This window comes from Notolepis coatsorum (genome assembly GCF_963971535.1).
Source record: "Notolepis coatsorum genome assembly, chromosome: 9".
In the NCBI taxonomy this organism is placed as follows: Eukaryota; Metazoa; Chordata; class Actinopteri; order Aulopiformes; family Paralepididae; genus Notolepis; species Notolepis coatsorum.
The window spans coordinates 11,388,373-11,414,068 of record NC_140173.1 but is presented as its reverse complement, the minus strand read 5'-3'; the positions used below and the strand labels follow the sequence as shown (position 1 = coordinate 11,414,068).

General features: G+C 45.3%; 1 protein-coding gene across 1 annotated transcript in view; it reads left to right on the top strand.

Moving 5' to 3' along the window:
* The window catches only part of slc29a1a (solute carrier family 29 member 1a), a 98,495-nt gene extending 73,423 nt beyond the window's left edge, over positions 1-25,072 (top strand). The window contains exons 12-13 of the mRNA XM_084321345.1: positions 21,024-21,223; positions 21,853-25,072. Coding sequence (XP_084177471.1) covers positions 21,024-21,223; positions 21,853-21,964 — 312 coding nt within the window. The 3' untranslated portion in view covers positions 21,965-25,072. The remainder of the gene's footprint in view (positions 1-21,023; positions 21,224-21,852) is intronic.
* The last annotated feature ends 624 nt before the right edge of the window (positions 25,073-25,696 follow it).

The following is a 25,696-nucleotide window of genomic DNA, read 5'->3' as shown; positions in this document are numbered from 1 at the left end:
ACACAACACTGTCACTAACAGCTGCTCTGGGGTCAGTACCGGCAACACAACACTGTCACTAACAGCTGCTCTGGGGTCAGTACCGGCAACACAACACTGTCACTAACAGCTGCTCTGGGGTCAGTACCGGCAACACAACACTGTCACTAACGGCTGCTCTGGGGTCAGTACCGGCAACACAACACTGTCACTAACAGCTGCTCTGGGGTCAGTACCGGCAACACAACACTGTCACTAACAGCTGCTCTGGGGTCAGTACCGGCAACACAACACTGTCACTAACAGCTGCTCTGGGGTCAGTACCGGCAACACAACACTGTCACTAACAGCTGCTCTGGGGTCAGTACCGGCAACACAACACTGTCACTAACAGCTGCTCTGGGGTCAGTACCGGCAACACAACACTGTCACTAACAGCTGCTCTGGGGTCAGTACCGGCAACACAACACTGTCACTAACAGCTGCTCTGGGGTCAGTACCGGCAACACAACACTGTCACTAACGGCTGCTCTGGGGTCAGTACCGGCAACACAACACTGTCACTAACGGCTGCTCTGGGGTCAGTACCGGCAACACAACACTGTCGCTAACGGCTGCTCTGGGGTCAGTACCGGCAACACAACACTGTCACTAACGGCTGCTCTGGGGTCAGTACCGGCAACACAACACTGTCACTAACAGCTGCTCTGGGGTCAGTACCGGCAACACAACACTGTCACTAACAGCTGCTCTGGGGTCAGTACCGGCAACACAACACTGTCACTAACAGCTGCTCTGGGGTCAGTACCGGCAACACAACACTGTCACTAACAGCTGCTCTGGGGTCAGTACCGGCAACACAATACTGTCACTAACGGCTGCTCTGGGGTCAGTACCGGCAACACAACACTGTCACTAACAGCTGCTCTGGGGTCAGTACCGGCAACACAACACTGTCACTAACGGCTGCTCTGGGGTCAGTACCGGCAACACAACACTGTCACTAACGGCTGCTCTGGGGTCAGTACCGGCAACACAACACTGTCACTAACAGCTGCTCTGGGGTCAGTACCGGCAACACAACACTGTCACTAACAGCTGCTCTGGGGTCAGTACCGGCAACACAACACTGTCACTAACGGCTGCTCTGGGGTCAGTACCGGCAACACAACACTGTCACTAACGGCTGCTCTGGGGTCAGTACCGGCAACACAACACTGTCACTAACGGCTGCTCTGGGGTCAGTACCGGCAACACAACACTGTCACTAACAGCTGCTCTGGGGTCAGTACCGGCAACACAACACTGTCACTAACGGCTGCTCTGGGGTCAGTACCGGCAACACAATACTGTCACTAACGGCGCTGACGTAGCTGCTCTGGGGTCAGACGGAGGGCCGTGTCCACATTCGACTCCAAACTAACTACGTCAAATGGGCTTAACCCTTTCACTGTGACAATACAGAAGGTTAGCCCTTTACTATCACACAACCGACGGTGATGCTCCATCATTAGCATCATTAGCTCCGCAAATGCTAATGAGGTTGTGTGATAGTAAAGGGCTAACCTTCTGTCGTGTGGCAGTGAAAGGGTTAAAGCGTACGGCCCCAGCTCGTTGTCATTTTCACATTGTTCTGTGGTTTTGCTGAAAAGGAATGTGGGCTCTTGCTCTAAGGAGGAGTGCCGCACAGACAAAGAACCATACGAGTCAGTTTTGAAGTTTTCAGAGGAACACTGTTTTCAAACGTCATTATCTAAGGATGGTATAAGTTAGTGTTGTGTTTGTTCTTCGTTAAAAGACAGTAGAGGTTGAGAGTAGTTTCTTGTAATCGCATTCACACTCCCAAGTGATTTTAAATTAACTTCACAACTGCAAATACACAGGCTGTCCAAAAACATGTCATAATTGACTGGTTCTTCAGTGCAAGGGTTAAATTGTGAAACCCACGCCATAGATTCTTCTGTGGAGTTGTCTCTCACTCTCTTCCCCACCCAAGGGAAAACATCAATAAAACCACTACTTGACTGCCTGGCAGAAATCAAGTGCTGGATGTCTGAAAACTCCCTGACATTAAACGAAGGGAAAACCGAGGTCATTGTTTTTAATAGTGCCCCCCCGGCCACCCTCATTGACGCACTTGGTTCCCTGGGTCCAAACCTCTCCACCTCTGTCAGGAACCTCGGGGTCATCTTCGACAGCAATTTTAAATTCGACAAACAGGTCAGCGCCGTAGTCAAAAACAGTTTTTACCACCTTAGACTCCTGGCGAAGACAAAGGCATACCTCTCCCAAAGTAACCTAGAGATCGTGATACATGCCTTTGTCACCACTCGCCTCGACTACTGCAATGCCCTGTACACGGGCATCGACAAATCCCTGCTTCGCCGCCTACAACTGGTGCAGAACGCAGCCGCGCGCCTCCTCACCAAAACAAAAAACATGGGCACATCAGCCCAGTTCTGGCCTCGCTCCACTGGCTACCTGTTCGTTTTAGAATAGATTTTAAACTAGCCCTAAATGTTTTTAAATCTCTAAATGGCACGGCTCCTCCCTATCTATCTGAGCTCTTGCACCGCCACACCCCCCACCGATCCCTCAGATCAGCTGACCAGTTACTACTGGTGGTGCCTAGAACTAGGCTCAAGACTAGGGGAGACAGAGCCTTCTCCACCGCAGCACCTAGACTGTGGAACAGCCTCCCCCTCAGTGTACGGGCCGCCCAGACCGTGCAGGCTTTTAAATCACTCTTGAAAACCTACCTGTTCTCCTTGGCCTTCCCCCCCACTTAATCACCACTATACCCCTGGCCCTTCTATCAGCTTTGTTTTACTGTGTCGTACCTGTTTTTATTACTTTCATTGCTTTACTGTGTTTTAATCTTATATCTTGCATCATATTATTTTGTTTTTATCAACCTGCCTGTGAAGCACTTTAGTGCCAGCTGCCGCTGCCTGGAAATGTGCTATATAAATAAAATTGACTTGGTAACTTGGAGAGGGGTTGTTTAGGGACAGGGTTGGTTGGCTGGGTCCTACCTCTTACAACAGACCTGTCTGACTTCCAGACCCCCCCCCCCCACCCCTGGAAGCGGAACAAGATATGATTTCCTCATACATTTGGCACTGGATATGTTTAGGGCCAATGGAGCAATAAATTAAAACGTCTAAATAACATTTCCACCAGAATTCTCCTCTGTCCATGTCACTCAACTCGGATCAAAATATTTTGCATGAAACCTGCTGATGAGGTGTTGATGCATTAACAGGGAATGTTATTTCCATGGCTTAATGGTTAAGCCATGGAAATAACATTCCCTGTTAATGCATCAACTGTTAACCGTCTGTAGTGTGGTAGTGAAAGGGTTAACCGTCTGTAGTGTGGTAGTGAAAGGGTTAACCGTCTGTAGTGTGGTAGTGAAAGGGTTAACCTTCTGCAGTGCGGTAGTGAAAGGGTTAACCTTCTGTATTGTCGCAGTGAAAGGGTTAACCATTTGGTAGTGAAAGGGTTAAGACGGTTCAAGCTCCTCTCCCAAAGCCAGAAACCAGAGGAGTAAGAATCAAACGTGTGACGTCATCGAGTATAAAGTGTGGAGCTGCTCCGTTGATGATGAGTGAGACTTTGTTTTGATTTTGTGGACCACACAGAACGTCCGTTTTATTTTTTTATACCCAAATTATTCTACAGTAATGTTCTCTTGTTATGAAACAGAAGACATTTACCTACATTTCTATGAACAGGGGAACATTCCCCTGGGTGCTCTGTGTCGTCTATAACATTCCCCTGGGTGCTCTGTGTCGTCTATAACATTCCCCTGGGTGCTGTGTCGTCTATAACATTCCCCTGGGTGCTGTGTCGTCTATAACATTCCCCTGGGTGCTGTGTCGTCTATAACATTCCCCTGGGTGCTCTGTGTCGTCTATAACATTCCCCTGGGTGCTGTGTCGTCTATAACATTCCCCTGGGTGCTCTGTGTCGTCTATAACATTCCCCTGGGTGCTCTGTGTCGTCTATAACATTCCCCTGGGTGCTGTGTGTCGTCTATAACATTCCCCTGGGTGCTCTGTGTCGTCTATAACATTCCCCTGGGTGCTGTGTCGTCTATAACATTCCCCTGGGTGCTGCTGTGTGTCGTCTATAACATTCCCCTGGGTGCTGTGTCACGTCTATAACATTCCCCTGGGTGCTCTGTGTCGTCTATAACATTCCCCTGGGTGCTGTGTGTCGTCTATAACATTCCCCTGGGTGCTGTGTCGTCTATAACATTCCCCTGGGTGCTGTGTGTGTCGTCTATAACATTCCCCTGGGTGCTCCGTGTCGTCTATAACATTCCCCTGGGTGCTGTGTCGTCTATAACATTCCCCTGGGTGCTGTGTCGTCTATAACATTCCCCTGGGTGCTCCGTGTCGTCTATAACATTCCCCTGGGTGCTGTGTCGTCTATAACATTCCCCTGGGTGCTCTGTGTCGTCTATAACATTCCCCTGGGTGCTCTCTGTTGTCTATAACATTCCCCTGGGTGCTGTGTCGTCTATAACATTCCCCTGGGTGCTCTGTGTCGTCTATAACATTCCCCTGGGTGCTGTGTGTCGTCTATAACATTCCCCTGGGTGCTGTGTCGTCTATAACATTCCCCTGGGTGCTGTGTGTGTCACGTCTATAACATTCCCCTGGGTGCTCTGTGTCGTCTATAACATTCCCCTGGGTGCTCCGTGTCGTCTATAACATTCCCCTGGGTGCTGTGTCGTCTATAACATTCCCCTGGGTGCTCCGTGTCGTCTATAACATTCCCCTGGGTGCTGTGTCGTCTATAACATTCCCCTGGGTGCTCTGTGTCGTCTATAACATTCCCCTGGGTGCTCTCTGTTGTCTATAACATTCCCCTGGGTGCTGTGTCGTCTATAACATTCCCCTGGGTGCTCTGTGTCGTCTATAACATTCCCCTGGGTGCTGTGTCGTCTATAACATTCCCCTGGGTGCTCTCTGTTGTCTATAACATTCCCCTGGGTGCTGTGTCACGTCTATAACATTCCCCTGGGTGCTGTGTGTCGTCTATAACATTCCCCTGGGTGCTGTGTGTCGTCTATAACATTCCCCTGGGTGCTGTGTGTCGTCTATAACATCCCCCTGGGTGCTCTGTGTCGTCTATAACATTCCCCTGGGTGCTGTGTGTCGTCTATAACATTCCCCTGGGTGCTGTGTGTCGTCTATAACATTCCCCTGGGTGCTCTGTGTCGTCTATAACATTCCCCTGGGTGCTCCGTGTCGTCTATAACATTCCCCTGGGTGCTCTGTGTCGTCTATAACATTCCCCTGGGTGCTCCGTGTCGTCTATAACATTCCCCTGGGTGCTGTGTCGTCTATAACATTCCCCTGGGTGCTGCTGTGTGTTGTCTATAACATTCCCCTGGGTGCTGTGTGTCGTCTATAACATTCCCCTGGGTGCTCTGTGTCATCTATAACATTCCCCTGGGTGCTGTGTGTCACGTCTATAACATTCCCCTGGGTGCTCTGTGTCATCTATAACATTCCCCTGGGTGCTGTGTGTCACGTCTATAACATTCCCCTGGGTGCTCTGTGTCGTCTATAACATTCCCCTGGGTGCTCTGTGTCGTCTATAACATTCCCCTGGGTGCTCTGTGTGTCGTCTATAACATTCCCCTGGGTGCTGTGTCACGTCTATAACATTCCCCTGGGTGCTGTGTCACGTCTATAACATTCCCCTGGGTGCTGTGTGTCGTCTATAACATTCCCCTGGGTGCTGTGTGTCGTCTATAACATTCCCCTGGGTGCTGTGTGTGTCGTCTATCAAATCTTCAGACGTTATACTTGATGACGCCAGAAGTGTGAGTTTTAGCTCTTAGTTTTTGGATTTGGGAGAGTTGTTCGTTTTCACTCGTCTTTCTGTAGAGTCTTAGACGAGAAAAACAACATGTATGAATTGAGAATTTTGGCGTAGTTTTATTAAACTTTTTATTTAACAAACGCACGTGCACTTTCACAAAGCAGTCGGCCGCATCGAGTGTTTTTTGGACGGTTGTGTCACGGGGGAATTTTGAGTGTAATTATTACCACGTCGATGTTCCAGACTTTTAATGGAAAATAAGGGTAAAAAAATAAAAGGGATTGGAAGTGGGAATGGAGTACTTTGATGTGCAGGGCGGTGGTTTGTTTTGGAGGAAGGCTGTGTGTGAAGACTGTGTGACTTGAGTGGTTCCAGAGGGGTCAGCGAGGGGACCCTGTGGTGACTTTGAAGCTCCACACTCTGCAATTACACATGTGCACACGCACACACAAATAGAAGTCATGAAACCTCCCCAATACACAACATTATCATGCACTCTTAGGCTATGACGATAACGGCCCTCATGTGTCCTCGATGACGGAACCATATTCAATTATGCAAAGGCTGTTGTGAGTCTTGCACTATAGTCCGTCTCTCTTTCTTTCTTTCTTTCTCTATGCTTCACTGCATAGTTGTATCCTATCAAGAAAACGTTACATTATGCATGTTGTTGACTCTACATAACGTTACCCCATGTAGCCTAACTTGGTGGAGAAAACTTTGGAAAAGATGTCTGCTCTCGTTGGCAAAAATAATGCGAACGTGACGGTTCAAAGGTGGCCAGACTGCACGTGGTCAGTCACTAACGTTGGGTACGTTGGGGAAGAAAGTCTATCCATGCAGTTGAAAAAGTTGCAGATAACATTACATGGTTTCAGACTTGAAAAGGGCTGTGATAGTTCTATGTACTGATCACAGACATGTAGGATAGTTCTATGTACTGATCACAGACATGTAGGATAGTTCTATGTACTGATCAGACATGTAGGATAGTTCTATGTACTGATCACAGACATGTAGGATAGTTCTAGTATTGATCACAGACATGTAGGATAGTTCTATGTACTGACTAGACATGTAGGATAGTTCTATGTACTGATCCCAGACATGTAGGATAGTTCTATGTACTGATCACAGACATGTAGGATAGTTCTATGTACTGATCACAGACATGTAGGATAGTTCTATGTACTGATCACAGACATGTAGGATAGTTCTAGTATTGATCACAGACATGTAGGATAGTTCTATGTACTGATCCCAGACATGTAGGATAGTTCTATGTACTGATCAGACATGTAGGATAGTTCTATGTACTGATCACAGACATGTAGGATAGTTCTATGTACTGACTAGACATGTAGGATAGTTCTATGTACTGATCAGACATGTAGGATAGTTCTATGTACTGATCACAGACATGTAGGATAGTTTTATGTACTGATCAGAGACATGTAGGATAGTTTTATGTACTGATCAGACATGTAGGATAGTTCTATGTACTGACTAGACATGTAGGATAGTTCTATGTACTGATCAGACATGTAGGATAGTTCTATGTACTGATCAGACATGTAGGATAGTTCTATGTACTGATCACAGACATGTAGGATAGTTCTATGTACTGATCAGACATGTAGGATAGTTCTATGTACTGATCAGACATGTAGGATAGTTCTATGTACTGATCAGACATGTAGGATAGTTCTATGTACTGATCAGACATGTAGGATAGTTCTATGTACTGATCAGACATGTAGGATAGTTCTATGTACTGATCAGACATGTAGGATAGTTCTATGTACTGATCACAGACATGTAGGATAGTTCTATGTACTGATCAGAGACATGTAGGATAGTTCTATGTACTGATCACAGACATGTAGGATAGTTCTATGTACTGATCACAGACATGTAGGATAGTTCTATGTACTGATCAGACATGTAGGATAGTTCTATGTACTGATCAGACATGTAGGATAGTTCTATGTACTGACTAGACATGTAGGATAGTTCTATGTACTGATCAGACATGTAGGATAGTTCTATGTACTGATCAGACATGTAGGATAGTTCTATGTACTGATCACAGACATGTAGGATAGTTCTATGTACTGATCAGACATGTAGGATAGTTCTATGTACTGATCAGACATGTAGGATAGTTCTATGTACTGATCAGACATGTAGGATAGTTCTATGTACTGATCAGACATGTAGGATAGTTCTATGTACTGACCTCAGACACGAGACATGTGGTCAAGTGTTGATTCACAGCACTGTATGTCCATTACCGCCCACTTGTATCAATTCTATCAGCCCTTGCGTGGGATACCGCTGGCTCCAGAATTTCATTGGCTACAAAGGTGGTCAATCATTTTGGTCACTTGACCGAATGGCTTGTCAAATGACGCTCGTCGGATGTTTCGTCTTGTAGCTCGAGACTGGAAGCACGCAATAGGTCTAGTAGGGTGACGATCTAAAGGTGGCAAATTCAACTTTCCAACAATGTATTGGTTGATTGGCAAAAACGCAGCCCGGAGCTGGCAGACGGGGGCAAAGTGCCGTGACTTGCGCCCACGCGTGTGATGATGGCCCGTCGTCAGGCTGTCGATGTTTAAGAGGTTAAATGTATTAACTTTGATTAGAAAATGTAGTATTATAGGATGATTTCATTACATTTTAATCAAGGAAATGAAATGTTGGTTTTTACATTCACTTTCTTTACAATTTGAAAAATCTCAAGGCACACCAGTTGTGAATCGCTGTTTTAAAGACTGATTAATTACTATTACATTTCCGACCAGTTTCCGTTCCACGCTGAGCTTTAACTAATTCTTTAGCCAGACATTCTGAACGAAGTTGCAGATAAATCTTCTGGTTGGTTTGAATGTGGGACTCAGGGCCACGTATTTACAAAATGTACTACTGTCTACTGCTCGGTCGGAAGAGGGAATGCAAGGTCAGGGGCCCATTCCACAAGGCCAGCTTATCAAATTAGCCAGGCTTATTAGCTTAGCATATTAGCTGATAACATGGCCCCTACCATGCAATAGCCTGCACATGAACTTGGAGCCGCTTTGCCATGGGTCAAGAAACGCTCGGCTCCAAGTCCTAACTCACTTGCCTATATCTCCGGAGGACAAGCCCCCCTGCCACCAAACCACCTGTAAGGCCCTGCCACCAAACCACCTGTAAGGCCCTGCCACCAAACCACCTGTAAGGCCCTCCCACCAAACCACCTGTAAGGCCCTGCCACCAAACCACCTGTAAGGCCCTGCCACCAAACCACCTGTAAGCCCCTGTCACCAAACCACCTGTAAGCCCCTGCCACCAAACCACCTGTAAGGCCCTGCCACCAAACCACCTGTAAGGCCCTGCCACCAAACCACCTGTAAGCCCCTGCCACCAAACCACCTGTAAGGCCCTGCCACCAAACCACCTGTAAGCCCCTGCCGCCAAACCACTTGTAAGCCCCTGTTACCAAACCACCTGTAAGCCCCTGTTACCAAACCACCTGTAAGGCCCTGCCACCAAACCGTGACCTGTAAGGCCCTGTTACCAAACCACCTGTAAGCCCCTGTTACCAAACCGTCTGTAAGCCCCTGTTACCAAACCACCTGTAAGCCCCTGTTACCAAACCACCTGTAAGCCCCTGTTACCAAACCGTCTGTAAGCCCCTGTTACCAAACCACCTGTAAGCCCCTGTTACCAAACCACCTGTAAGCCCCTGTTACCAAACCGTCTGTAAGCCCCTGTTACCAAACCACCTGTAAGCCCCTGTTACCAAACCACCTGTAAGCCCCTGTTACCAAACCGTCTGTAAGCCCCTGTTACCAAACCGTCTGTAAGCCCCTGTTACCAAACCACCTGTAAGCCCCTGTTACCAAACCACCTGTAAGCCCCTGTTACCAAACCGTCTGTAAGCCCCTGTTACCAAACCACCTGTAAGCCCCTGTTACCAAACCACCTGTAAGCCCCTGTTACCAAACCGTCTGTAAGCCCCTGTTACCAAACCACCTGTAAGCCCCTGTTACCAAACCACCTGTAAGCCCCTGTTACCAAACCACCTGTAAGCCCCTGTTACCAAACCACCTGTAAGGCCCTGTTACCAAACCACCTGTAAGCCCCTGTTACCAAACCACCTGTAAGCCCCTGTTACCAAACCACCTGTAAGGCCCTGCCACCAAACCACCTGTAAGCCCCTGCCACCAAACTACCTGTAAGGCCCTCCTGCCACCAAACCACCTGTAAGGCCCTCCTGCCACCAAACTACCTGTAAGGCCCTGCCACCAAACTACCTGTAAGGCCCTGCCACCAAACCACCTGTAAGCCCCTCCCACCAAACCACCTGTAAGGCCCTGTTACCAAACCACCTGTAAGCCCCTCCCACCAAACCACCTGTAAGCCCCTGTTACCAAACCGTCTGTAAGCCCCTGTTACCAAACCGTCTGTAAGCCCCTGCCACCAAACTACCTGTAAGCCCCTCCCACCAAACCACCTGTAAGCCCCTCCCACCAAACCACCTGTAAGCCCCTGTTGCCAAACAGTCTGTAAGCCCCTGTTACCAAACCGTCTGTAAGCCCCTGCCACCAAACCACCTGTAAGCCCCTGTTACCAAACCGTCTGTAAGCCCCTGTTACCAAACCGTCTGTAAGCCCCTGTTACCAAACCGTCTGTAAGCCCCTGTTACCAAACCGTCTGTAAGCCCCTGTTACCAAACCACCTGTAAGCCCCTGTTACCAAACCACCTGTAAGGCCCTGTTACCAAACCACCTGTAAGCCCCTGTTACCAAACCACCTGTAAGGCCCTGTTACCAAACCACCTGTAAGCCCCTCCCACCAAACCACCTGTAAGCCCCTGTTACCAAACCACCTGTAAGCCCCTGTTACCAAACCACCTGTAAGGCCCTGTTACCAAACCACCTGTAAGCCCCTGTTACCAAACCACCTGTAAGCCCCTGTTACCAAACCACCTGTAAGGCCCTGTTACCAAACCACCTGTAAGGCCCTGTTACCAAACCACCTGTAAGCCCCTCCCACCAAACCACCTGTAAGCCCCTGTTACCAAACCGTCTGTAAGCCCCTGCCGCCAAACCACCTGTAAGCCCCTGCCGCCAAACCACCTGTAAGCCCCTGCCGCCAAACCACCTGTAAGCCCCTCCCACCAAACCACCTGTAAGCCCCTGCCGCCAAACCACCTGTAAGCCCCTCCCACCAAACCACCTGTAAGCCCCTGTTACCAAACCACCTGTAAGCCCCTGTTACCAAACCGTCTGTAAGCCCCTGCCACCAAACCACCTTTAAGCCCCTGTTACCAAACCACCTGTAAGCCCCTGTTACCAAACCACCTGTAAGCCCCTGTTACCAAACCGTCTGTAAGCCCCTGTTACCAAACCACCTGTAAACCGCTGCCACCAACAGTCTGCTGCTGCTCATCACGTAAAACCTGCACCTGGCATGGACGCACCTGTGGGCGGCAACACGGATGGTGCCACGCCAGTCTGGCCAATCTCTCCGTCTGCAGTGGTGGCTGTGACACATGGAGAGGCTGAGGTTCTCCTGGCTGGTGATTCCATAATTATTCATTCAACCTTTTATTTATACTCCAGAGTTATTGATGACATCCCTCATTTGCAATGATGTTGAGATTTTTTCATTCCATTTGATTATCGTTATTGGTCTGCTGCCTTTGACACTATTGATCACACCATCGTGCTGGATAGAACCACTGATAGATGGAACTGTCCTCGGATGGGTTTTCTTCATATCTTACAGAGCGATCGTTCAGTGTGGCTATTGGTGATATTTTTTTTGTCTTCAGCTCATGTGTCGTGTGGTGTCCCACAAGGTTCAACCCTTGGTCCTGCTTTGTTCAACTTGTATATTATGCTCCCCCATGGCCATATTATTTGAGTTTTAAGATTCTTGCCTACTACTGTTATGCAGATGACACCCAGTTTTATGTATAATTTCAAGCTTAAACATCTAGATTATCTTGCCTTATTGCTATCAAATTTGATAGCAGATCAAGAGATCTGGAGTCACTGAATAGATATATATATATATTTTTTTTTACAGCTGAATACAGACAACACAGAGATATTGGCCCAGACCAAGAGCATTGGTCCATAGCTCAGCATTTAGCAGGCAATATAAAACCCATCTGCTAGAAATCTTGGATTTATGACCATCACATTTTTACAACTCTGAAATAATGCCAGAATCGTTCAGCATCATAGAGCAAATCAACCGTGTCATTGCCTCCCGCCTGGATTATTGTGACTCCATGTTTTCTTGTTCTTGGCTGCTCAACTTCAGCTGGTTCACAATGTGGCAGCCAGGCTTTTTACAAACACTTAAAATGAAGCGAGCATAACGTGTCCTACGGTCCAGACTCGGAACAAAACACTCTGGACTCTCCTCCCCCTCACTGTCGGGTCAGCTGAGTCTGGACCACATTTTAAGAACCTTTTGAAAACCTTTTGTTGTTTGTCTGTAGAAAAGGCCCCAAAGATACGAGTTATGAGTATTAAGTACTGTTGCCCGTATGGAGCTTCTATGTCTGATATGCTGTTGGGTATCCGTTTATTCAGTGCTGGTAATTTTATAGGGTGAGCCTTATGTTTGTTATGTCGTAACTGACGTCGCGTAGTAGAACGCGGCGTGCTTGATGGGCGACAGTTGCTCTCTCTCCTCTAATTCATCCCTCTATATTTCATTTCAAACCTTTATTTAAACTCGAAAGACGACTAAGGTTTCCCTCATTTACTGTCACGTCGAGTGTACATACAGACGTATGGGGAAAAAAAGGCATATAAAATCATAACTAAGACGACAATGTGGGGCAAAAGTAAGCGAACAAATCAATTAAAACTTGATTGACAAAGGTTGGAGATCAAAGTTTTCTGCAACGGAGGGGAGAATCATGTTGGGAGTCCGTTCCATGAGCAACATGCAGATTCACTCTGTTCCAAGCAAACTTGATTACAAGTGATCTGCGTGCGGAGTGATGAGGAGGGAGTTCACCTGCTGCTGCAAAAAAAAGCTCAGAGCGTTTTCCTGAGTCTCGCGACTGCCGCGGCTCCGCCACTTCCTCGATGTTGATTAGTCGGTCGAAAAGAGTTACCTTGATGAGCGCGCTCCTCTCCAAAAGTTGAACTAGTTTCAACTTTAGAAACGCTGCCGCAGAGAGCGCATAAACGCGACGCGCGGAGCTGGGAAAAGGAGTGCACCTGTCGTGCCTGTAGCATAGAAATGAATGACAGAAAGGAGCTGACGACTCATAAAACGTCCCCGGTCGACACGGGCCATAGGCTATAGGTATGAGTATTACAGAACCACACATAGTCCACACCACACAGGTGTCTTAATACACATGCTCAGATTAACCCCTCTGATCCAACACTAAAATTCACACACAACAGTCCTATTTACACATAAACACACGGATGAACCAATACCGAACTAGTCCACGACCAAACACATCGAGTCTAACATTATTATAGTAGGCAAACAAATGCAACATTATCGCCACCCACCTGTCCTGATGGTGAAGATCTGCCCAATTCTCAAAATCTGCATGTCACAGAAGTAGTCCCCGCAGCAGGCTGCTTCGCCTTCTTTGTAAAAACCAAAATTGGTTAGAAGGCTTACTTCTTTGATATTCCGTTTAACTTTCGACATTATCCTGGATACCTGTATTTATTTATTTTAAACGGCGGGTGAAGTTGATTTGTGCCTTCAGACTGCAGTGCAGCGCCGCCACCCTCCCAATGGTAAACGCAAGAATAGCATGCATGCATGCAACCCCATAGATTTATGCTATTGTCTATTACGGTGAATTAGTGCGCAAATCATTAATCATACATCAAAATAGCCTAATTTTATTATTATTATACACGATGATGACGCTACAGAAAATTACAGAAAAATTAGAAATGCATGGCAAAAATAGCATTTATTGTCAGTATTTTAGAGACCCTCCAAAAATTCACAAATCATGTTTTCAGGGGAGCTGGTGTCTGATCTAGGGGAGCCATGGCTCACCCAGCTCCCCCATGATTCGCACCCTGGCGTTGTCAACCTGGGCGCGTTGTCAACCTGGGCGCGTTGTCAACCTGGGCGCGTTGTCAACCTGGGCGCGTTGTCAACCTGGACGCGTTGTCAACCTGGGCAGCAACTTAAAACGTGTTCATTAGTCTGAGGGGGTTGCGACGCTGTGATGGTGTAAAGGGAGGAAGAGAGAGATGCAATTGTAGCTTTTAGACATTTCTTTCTAATCTTCAAAATCTAAATATCTTTGCCCTGACGGAGCAGCCCTACTGCAAAGGAGAAGTTAAGAGGATGGAAAACAACATATGAAGCATCTCTCGGCTGTTTATTTATTTCCAACTTTTGGACACTTGGTTCTGGCCTCCACTCTGCGGTGAACCCAGTGACTAACACTGAACCAGTGCCCAGACCGAGCACATGTTTATCATCTCCACTACGTTCTGTCTCCCTTTTCATAAATTGTTTGTTTTACTTGCTGTGTGCTATTATTCATTGTTTATCATAAACTATGAAGAACTTTGGAACGCCTGTTTTTGAAACATGTTATATTATGAATTAACTTTACTTACTTTATTCGGTTCCACAAAGCATGTTCAACGTAGTTTCAAGTTGAGTTACTGCAACTCAGGACTTGGCAGTAGGGATGGGTATCGTTAGGATTTTATCGAGACTACTACTCCTATCGTTACTGCTTAACGGTTTGGTACTTTATCGATACTCTTATCGGTTCTTTTAGATTATTATTTAAAAAAAATGTATACATTTATTATTTGAACGGCTTAAGGCTATATCTGTACTTGATGTTTGTTTGTTGTGTTGCATATTTGAAATAAATTTCAATCAAATCAAACCCCCCCTCTTAAAAACAAAAACCTGTGTTTAACCTAGCAATCTATAAAACATCATGCTAAAACTGTGAAACAAATGTCCTACTCCCCTAAAGAAATACATAGCAAACATGACTCAGTTATCCAATAGTGCTGCTGCTTTTTATTTTGTTAAAATCTTTTAGTTAATAAGACTAAAAGACTACAATATGACTACAACGATTTCATGACGGCTTCCTGTCCTCGCTTTTCCGGTTTAACGTTACATTTTCAACAGATTGCTGCTAATTAAACACTTCATGGAAACGGAGTAACGTTAGCGTTATGTCGAGTTCGTACGTGTAGTGTGGTATGAACGTAACGTTAACGTTACTCCGTGTCCACTGTTGCGTCGCAGATGGATGGTACACTAGTCTGTTAGCTCCGTAGCTAATCCGCTCCTAGACTACCGATGGTGGTACCGATAACGTCGGAGCTTATCAATACTCCGGGTTTCGGGGGGCATCCCTACTTGGAAATAATAGAAAATAACATTTGAATGATGAATCCAAAGCTCCTCTGCAGGTGAACCAGTAGCGGCACGACTTGCAACATAATTGCAATCATTAAACATAGTGATAAAATTGGACGGCAGATTGTTGCCACGCTTTCTCTCTCTCGTCGCACAAGGCGGTCGTATTTACCCGCTTTGGTCGTGTTCGATCAAATCCCGCCAAAAGCCACTGCTCTTTATTTCTTTATTTCAAATATACAAACATACTGCTCGGTGGCTGTGACTCTTTTCTGTCTTTTTTTTTGTGCCACGATGAATGGATGTGATCGCTGAACGACCTCGCGGGCTGCTCAGCAGACCTGTACACACGCAATTATGTTGATAGTTTGTACCTGGATTGGATTAGTGTCTGATCACGTTTGTTTGAATTTGCCTCCGTGGAACGGTGTAATCCTTAATTACTCAAACCATGTTTGCTACATTAATCCTGGTGCTTTATGGAATGGCCCTCTTTGATTTACAAACAAACCAATATCCCAGATCAGTCTCTCCACCAAAAGAGGCTTTGTGAATATTGAGCCCCGTTCTCTGCGCTCATTTATTTGTCTGCCTCGTCTCCGCTGGCCGGGGTTTAGCCGCGCTGTGACCCGTCTGGCACACGGTGAGCGTCTCATGGTCTGTAGAACCTGGTCAAACCTGGCCACCTCTCACAACCGGACCTGGCCAGAGCCGGCTGGGACTGTTGCACCGTAAGGGGTTAACTGCGTGTACCACCGTCGTTGGTATGAGATTTGAATGGTTGCCTAGTAACCAGAGAGTTTACAAGAAACGCAATGGAGACGCAACATCCCCGAAGCTAACCAGACCATGCTAGCTCATCGCTAGCCCCAGCCAGGCTGCCTGAATACTTTTACCAACGGATTTCCAGTTCCGCGTTCGCGTTCTGCGCTCTGATTGGCCACTGACGTTTCTGGTCGCGCCAATCGTGTGACGGCAAGTTCTGCCACTGGTTAAGCTTAGGCACTCTTTCGAAGTTGGTTAAGGTTAGAGTTTGTCTTAGAGCAGGGCGATAGAACGCCAGCCCTGATCCCAAACTCTAACCTTAACCAACTTCGAAAGAGTCGCCTAAGCTTAACCAGTGATAAACTAGGCGTTAGGTAGTTTGCTGCTGTTCGAGGCGGAAATGGGCGCGTCACGCGATTGGGCGCACATGTCACATGACCAGAAATGTCAGTGGCCAATCAGATCGCAGAATGCTAAACGCGGAACTGGAAATCCGTTGGTAAAAGAATAGCCCCAGCCAGACTGGACACGGAGGATAGTCCCACAGAGTCCCGCCCCTCTCCAGCTGCCACTCACCACACTGCACACGCTGTGTTCAGGGTACATGGTGTGGCAGGTGGCCATAACGCTTTCATTTTATTTATCTTCATCTTCTTTTGCAGTTCTATCAATTCTCTAATATGATGATGGACGGTATCCTTTTGGTTATTAAGTAGGTGGGGCAGCCAGAGGCCCTTCAGTCTAAAATACTTTCTATATACTGATCAGCCCATTCATTCTGAGTGTATCAATAAAACACTTTATTTTTGAAAGAAAAGATTCTCAATCTGATAAATAATCACATTTTAATAAAAATATATCAAATTATTAAAACTAATTATTTTCTAATGAGAGAGAGAGAGTAGTTGTGTAATTTCCCTGTGAAGATATTGGACTTGTGCTGCAAAGCAGGTAGTTTATTATTGGCCCAGCTTGCCCCGCACTGGAATGTATGTGGGCTGAGTGGATTATAGGAGTAATTGAGTCTGGATTGTGATAGAGTTGAGAAGGTCAGAGCTGGCCTGCTTTCACGGTAGTAGTCGTAGTAGTTCCTATATCGGTAGTAGTTGTTCCTTCCTATATCGGTAGTAGTTGTTCCTTCCTATATCGGTAGTAGTTCCTATATCGGTAGTAGTTCCTATATCGGTGCCCTATATCATCAGTAGTAGTTATTTTAAGTCCGTGGGAATCACCTAATTTAACCCTCATGGTCATGGTATGTGAAACGGTCTCTGCAAACAGTCAAACTGGTTCACGATATGGCAGTTTGTTTACTATGTTCAGAAGAAGCCATTCCTCCTTCTACAGTATGATGAGAAATGACTTCCACCGGCAGGAAGGCCTCGTTAGGTCGGATGATCCATCACTGTGACCAGGACACCGGCTTTGTTCCCTCGTGCTGCATGTATCAGAAACATGTCACTTTAGTGTTGTCATGATACTGGAATTTCGAACTTCGATATACGATACCTTAAAGTATCGATATTCAATACCATTTTCGATACCACAGGGGAAAAGGTTCAATCTTAAAATGTAAAAAAAATAATAATAAAAAAAAATAAAAGATTTAGCTTTTGTTGCTGGTTGATTCTCCTCAGCTTCTCTCTGGTATAAGAGAAGATAAATATAACACTTTTAAAACCCTTTGTTTATCTTTAGATCACACATTTAAAAATAACTGTTCATCTCACTTCAATCATTTTTATTGCAGAACATGGTATTTTCTCAAGCAGACAGATGTCAACACTGTAATCTGTGTTGCATGTACCTGACAAACTGAACCGTTTGTATTACAGTCATATTCCAACTTAACTGAATGCATGTGTGTGTGTGTGGACTACTGTACTACAGGTAATGAAATGAACAATGCAACTTCCTTATAATTTTTTTTATGAATAATTAAATATCGATATTTCGGGAAATGAGTATTGAAACCGTTTTAAATATTCAGAATCGATATGTATCGATTTTTCGATATTTTTGACAACACTAGTCACTTTACATGTTTCTTTTCAATACATGGAAGAAAATATTATTTGTAAATTTACTGTTCAAAAAGCTAAAAGGGATTAAAAGGAGGTGTATTTCCATTATTGGGGTTAACTTGCTGATATACAGTTAAGAATGAGTCATTCGCTTTTGGTTTTTGAGAAAATAGTTTGTATAGCTATTTTTGAAGACTTCACATGTAGTCTTGTTGTTTTCTTTTGGAATACTGTTTTGGAGTCTTAATTTAGTTAAGAATATAGGACAGGCATGTATAAGCGTTATGCTTCAGTCTGTACCTTTTCAGTCACTGCCAAATCAAACATTATGATTGTGCATTATTGTATTGTGTGAGATGATGACTGAATACAACTACTACTACAGAACTACTACAGTACTACTACAAGCTGTATGGTGTTATTTAACACTTCCTCTTGCTTCGCCAGTGTTGGAATACAAACAACTTTACGTTGTCGAACATGAAATGAACGGCTATACCAGCCAACAATTACACAAAGACGAGGATATAACATGGCATTAAATTAGGCGTGTGGTGCAACATGACTGTAGACCCGGGCCGTGTGTAGACAGTCGGGTCCGTGAATATTTGGACGGCGACACCATTTACTTTTGGTCCCTTAACCCTCTGAGTGCCGTTCACGTAGATCTACGGTTCTGTCACTGTATTTCTTTTATTATCTATATCCATTCATAATTCAGCGGGGCACCTTGTGCATACTGTTCTGAGTGTGTCTAAGCTGGCAGACGGTATTATACCGCCCTCTAACGCCTTCAGCCAGTAATGCACCCGGTTAGAAATGGGTTCGTTTATTTTCTATGCCGAGCTGCGGCGTGGGGGCGGGTCCTAAACGCTCCGGCAAAACGCACGCTTATAGGGATGGCTTGGACAACTGACCCCGCCCGCCCGTTGAAGAGCAATGACCAATAACATCGGAGGGACGATCGCTGTGGATAACTGGAATTAGCCTGCTATCAGCCCAATATCCCCCCTGTTTTAGCCTGCTATCAGCCCAATATCCCCTCTGTTTTAGCCTGGTATCAGCCCAATATCCCCTCTGTTTTAGCCTGCTATCAGCCCAATATCCCCTCTGTTTTAGCCTGCTATCAGCCCAATATCCCCTCTGTTTTAGCCTGCTATCAGCCCAATATCCCCCCTGTTTTAGCCTGCTATCAGCCCAATATCCCCTCTGTTTTAGCCTGCTATCAGCCCAATATCCCCTCTGTTTTAGCCTGCTATCAGCCCAATATCCCCCCTGTTTTAGCCTGCTATCAGCCCAATATCCCCTCTGTTTTAGCCTGCTATCAGCCCAATATCCCCTCTGTTTTAGCCTGCTATCAGCCCAATATCACCCCTGTTTTAGCCTGCTATCAGCCCAATATCCCCCCTGTTTTAGCCTGCTATCAGCCCAATATCCCCCCTGTTTTAGCCTGGTATCAGCCCAATATCCCCCCTGTTTTAGCCTGCTATCAGCCCAATATCCCCTCTGTTTTAGCCTGCTATCAGCCCAATATCCCCCCTGTTTTAGCCTGCTATCAGCCCAATATCCCCTTTGTTTTAGCCTGCTATCAGCCCAATATCCCCCCTGTTTTAGCCTGCTATCAGCCCAATATCCCCTCTGTTTTAGCCTGCTATCAGCCCAATATCCCCTCTGTTTTAGCCTGCTATCAGCCCAATATCCCCTCTGTTTTAGCCTGCTATCAGCCCAATATCCCCTCTGTTTTAGCCTGCTATCAGCCCAATATCCCCTCTGTTTTAGCCTGCTATCAGCCCAATATCCCCTCTGTTTTAGCCTGCTATCAGCCCAATATCCCCTCTGTTTTAGCCTGCTATCAGCCCAATATCCCATCTGTTTTAGCCTGCTATCAGCCCAATATCCCCTCTGTTTTAGCCTGCTATCAGCCCAATATCCCCTCTGTTTTAGCCTGCTATCAGCCCAATATCCCCTCTGTTTTAGCCTGCTATCAGCCCAATATCCCCTCTGTTTTAGCCTGCTATCAGCCCAATATCCCCCCTGTTTTAGCCTGCTATCAGCCCAATATCCCCCCCGTTTTAGCCTGCTATCAGCCCAATATCCCCTCTGTTTTAGCCTGCTATCAGCCCAATATCCCCTCTGTTTTAGCCTGCTATCAGCCCAATATCCCCTCTGTTTTAGCCTGCTATCAGCCCAATATCCCCTCTGTTTTAGCCTGCTATCAGCCCAATATCCCCCCTGTTTTAGCCTGCTATCAGCCCAATATCCCCCCTGTTTTAGCCTGCTATCAGCCCAATATCACCCCTGTTTTAGCCTGCTATCAGCCCAATATCCCCTCTGTTTTAGCCTGCTATCAGCCCAATATCCCCTCTGTTTTAGCCTGCTATCAGCCCAATATCCCCTCTGTTTTAGCCTGGTATCAGCCCAATATCACCCCTGTTTTAGCCTGCTATCAGCCCAATATCCCCCCTGTTTTAGCCTGCTATCAGCCCAATATCCCCTCTGTTTTAGCCTGCTATCAGCCCAATATCCCCTCTGTTTTAGCCTGCTATCAGCCCAATATCCCCTCTGTTTTAGCCTGCTATCAGCCCAATATCCCCTCTGTTTTAGCCTGGTATCAGCCCAATATCCCCTCTGTTTTAGCCTGCTATCAGCCCAATATCCCCCCTGTTTTAGCCTGCTATCAGCCCAATATCCCCTCTGTTTTAGCCTGCTATCAGCCCAATATCCCCCCTGTTTTAGCCTGGTATCAGCCCAATATCCCCTCTGTTTTAGCCTGGTATCAGCCCAATACCCCCAGTTTTATCCTGGTATCAATATCAACCCTGGTCTGTTCTGTTTTAGCCTGATATCAGTATCTCGTATCGGTGCATCCCTAAAAATCACTGCATAGAAAATCTATCGGATCAAAACCCATTTGATGAAGCATTTAGCCGTCGGCTGCCTTCATCCTTGTTGAACAGTACGAGCACACAAATGAACGGTACAATTCTTGTTTTGATTGTTCCTCCCCCTCTCTCTCTCCAGCCGGGGAAAGACAGCAGGTGGCTGCCCGTCCTGGTGGGCCTGCGGGTGGTGTTCGTGCCCCTCTTCATGCTCTGCAACGTGCAGCCCCGTCACTACCTGCCCGTGCTCTTCCCCCACGACGCCTGCTACATCCTGTTCATGGTGCTGTTCGCCTTCTCCAACGGGTACCTGGCCAGCCTCTGCATGTGCTTCGGACCCAAGTGAGTACATGAATGAATTATTTTATTTCGAATGTTTACAAATAAATAAACAAACTCGTTTTTTTCGAACATTTTCACAAATAAACAAACCGAAAGGATAGGTTTGAAGCCGAAGGCTTATAGAGCAACCTACCCCTAATTCAAAAAACAAATTCAAAAAAGTTTTCAAAATATAACAAACAAAAAAATAAATCGACAATCAAAAACCAACAAAAACCGATCCAGAAAAGAACAAAAAAAAAAGTAAGTTTGCAAAATAAAACAAAACAAAAAAAAAATCAACAATCAACAAAAAACATTCCTGAAAAGAACATAAGCCAACATAGGAAAATCAAAAATGTATCTGCAATACCAGAGTTTCATGGTAGAGAAAAAAAACAGATTGTAGTTTAAATTTTACTATAAGATTCTAGAACCCTGTTTTTAAACATCTTTTTAAACTTAAAAAATACTCCTGTTTTTTATTTCATCCGGTATATTGTTCCAGAGTTTCACTCCTTTAACTGACACAGACATGCTTTTAAAACCTAAGTTTGCTTCAATGTCATCGAGCGTATTCCGCCAGCTCTGCCTTCACGTACGAGGAGCGGGCCTCTGATGACTTGTGTCCCTCTGGTCTCTCCGTACAGGAAGGTGGCACAGCGCGAGGCGGAGACGGCGGGTGCCATCATGGCCTTCTTCCTGTCCCTGGGTCTGGCCCTCGGCGCGGCGCTGTCCTTTGCCTTCCGGGCCATGGTATAGAACTCTTCCAGAACCGTGTTGTAACGTAGCACCCACCCCAACAGGAGCCCACCGGGAGAGCCCCGCCTCCCCTTCCCCCCCCCCCCCCTCCCTCCCTCCCTCCCTTCAGAATAGTTTGATTTCTTCTTTCCTGACGAACTTGTGACAAACTCAAAATGGAGAACAATCTCACGAGCAGAACTCCGAGAGACGAGTGACCCAGTGGAGGGCGTGAGGAGCAGGGACAGACAGTTGGCTCCCTGGGAGGTCTCTGGAGCCGGACCGGAGAAGCCCGTCTCACTCCCCTCTGGAAGGTTGACCCGGTTCTCTCGTCCTGGCCCCCCAAATGGAACCAACCGGTGAATATAACCGTGTCGAGGAGAACCCAACCTCGGGCCCGTAGAACCGAATGGTATAACCCACTACCACTATGAAGAACTGACTGGAACGGCAAGATCCAATCCCAAATTTGGTCTCCAACTGATTATCAGTTTAAGCAGTAATAACTGGACCGAGAGAGGGGCCATTTTTATCAAATGTTCAGAATGTATTTAACTTTGTATTTTATCCCGTTGTCTTGAGGTACAAACCTTTGTTGTAGGCAATTGACCTATGTCAAACCCCGCCCTAATTTCTTCTTTTTTTTTCTGTCTGAGGGAACTAATGGTTGTGATTGGAGGATCAAGAAAAGAGGGCGGAGCTTGAGATTCCTGTGGCAGCACTATACACACACAACATACTACTGCCACTACACGTGCACGCACGCACATACACACACATCATGCCACTGCCACTACACACGCACGCACGCACATACACACACATCATACACGGCAGAACTACTCAGTTGGACGTAAGCCTTTAGGCTTCATTATCTGTGCTTTCCGACCATGTTGGGTCAGAAAGCTGCCCAGTTTCGGGTGTTCCCATCAGTTATACATACGGCCAATTATATCTCCTGAGAGAATCCGTTAATACAGCCAATTATATCTCCTGAGAGAATCTGATGAAATCAGTTAATAAACTGCCGGGCTTCTGAAGTCTGCGTTTTCCAATCCAAATCGGTTAAACCAGCCAATCATAACAGAGATTCTGATCAAAAACAGTGATACGCGACTCAAAACAACATAATGAACTACGGTAGGTCTAGACATGGCTAAATATTGTGCCATATTAGAGCTGCTGTCATGTAGAGAAGGCCTGGGTGCACATCTCCCAGCATATTATTTCATGCATATTGATGGGTGTAGGTATAGGTTTCTGGATACAAATTTTAAAGGGAAATACCACTTAATTAAATAATTCACATTAACTTAAGACTTGAACCTATGATGTTTGTTACAATACAAAGTCTGGAGCTGGCCTATAGAAAGGTGATAAAGGTTGGTTTGGGGATACGGGTAAATGTTTGGGGGTCAAACTATAACACAAATATAGAATAAAGCTCACTTGGGTATAAAAACACAAATATGTTGTGGGTATAGAGGGGGTTGTGGTTTGTGTCGTATTATTAATAATGGAGCAGCTCTAGATTTGGCATTGATGACGTAGCGGGTTCCACTCTAGTTTCTGGCTTTGGGAGAGTTGTTTGTGTTCCTACTAGACCACCACATATATATATATATTAAGGCTGTCAATCGATTAGAATATTTAATCTGATTAATCGCATGATTGTGCATAGTTAATCGCAAATCAATCGCATATTTTTAATCTGTTCTACCTTAAACGGATATTTTTCAAGTTTTAATACTCTTTATCAACATGAGAGTTGACAAATGCTTGCTTTATGCAAAAAAAAAATCATGTTTATTTATTGCCACAATGAGATACTGCATCTTTAATTTTTTTTGTAGTAAACTTTAATCTCGTGGGGCGAAATAGTGGTGTTAAAAGAATTTTGCGTTAACTTTGACAGCCTTAATATATATATGTATAACGTATATGAAACTACTAGACCACAGCTATATGTATCATGTTGTATATGAAACTTAAACGGAGTGGTATTTCCCCTTTTCTCAATATATATTTTTTTAAAGCCGAATCATAAAGTAAATGATTAACTTTAATGGAGGTCATGACCTATTTAATGGAACTCTTGAGGGTGCATTCGAATAGTCCTGATCATGGCTAGACGACTGTATCCGTGTTTCGTTGAAATGCATTAGAACTTAGAAAACAAACATCTCCATCTTAGGTCAATGTGGGTTGTAAAATCATCTAAATATAGATGCCTCCTAACCACAACCCTGAAGTAGATGAGACTGCGGTCTCCAGATTAGTGATTGGTCGAACAACATAATGGAGGTGTTATATTATAGTCCTGCCATGCAGCGTAAATCCATGTCGTCATGCTGTGGTTGTTACCAGAACACCTTGTGAACCTTCTGTCTTTTTAGTGTTGTGAAGTTGTTGGCAGTAGTTTTAGAAGAAGTGATGTGTCTTCAGTGTATCTTCCCTTTTGAAGATCTACGAGAGTCGCCCAAGATCTATGAGCCTTTGCCCTCGTTGGTTCAAGCTCGACTATGGTCTTTGACCTCGCTCGTTCAAGATCTACCATAGTCTGAGATCCCACAGCAGTAAAGCAGTCCGGACTGACCAGCAAGAAGTCCTTTTTTTGTATTTCATGTAACCAAGCAATAGAACATTTATAAAAATAAAAATATGCAGCTATTATTGACATGAAGTGTGCCATTGAAGGAACTGTGACTTTGAGAGGATTTCGTTTTTAAAATCTCATTTGCTCTCTTGCTATCCTATACACAAAGTTTGTGCCATTTCTCATCCAGACAAAACGTTTTGTATTTTAAAGTGTTTTATTTTATTTCTTTGGTACAAGATTCACTACTCGTTACTTGGTTCCTATGGTTGATTTTTCTTGTCCTGTTCATAAATGCAATGAAGAATGTGCCTATCAGTGTTATACTTTTTCTTTTTTTTCTTTAGATCTTGCGTTTGCTTTTATTATATTTTTAACTGCTTTTGGTGTATACACTATTGTGCATAATACCAACTGTATACACCCGAACAGTCTATTATTCATTTAAAAGCACAATTGGTCTGATTTTCCATCCAAAAATAGGATGGAAGTATGGTTCAGAACACGTTACTCTGTACATTACAAGCTACAAGTTCACTGAAATAAAATAAACTTGGTGTATTTTTAAGAATGTCTCCCCCTGTTGGTCATTGCTGGTAGTGTGGGGTTCTCAACAGAGGTGCAGTATCTGCAGAACAGTATGAACATAATGGGGGACAACGTGTCAAGAATTTCATTTTGGGTCTCTCAGTAGGAATGTCTGCTCATGGCTTCGGGCGAATGTCAGAGGGGAAAGGGCAGGAACAACACTCCTATGCTACGTCGTTGGTTGAATGCAGTTAACTGGCGGCATTCCTACATTCATGACCGCTGACGGACCCCATGCTGTCGACGGACGTGACGGAATAATGAAGTCAGCCGCCCCCCCGTCAGTGTGGACTGAAGCGCTTCTTCAAAACTTTGTTTATTGAAGTTTTTCATTGCAATATGAAATGAGCAGTAGGTCAAACTGTACACATTATATGCCAGGCGTATTGCACATATCTACATATAAGTAGTCAAAATATAGGTCTGTTACAGCGAATACACCACAAAATAAATATATAGATATTGTTTTGGACATACAGTCAATTGAACAGATATGTACACTGAGGATGAGGACTGTACAGAAAGGAATGGAACAATTTTTTTTTTTTTAGTGAGAAGGTAAACATGGG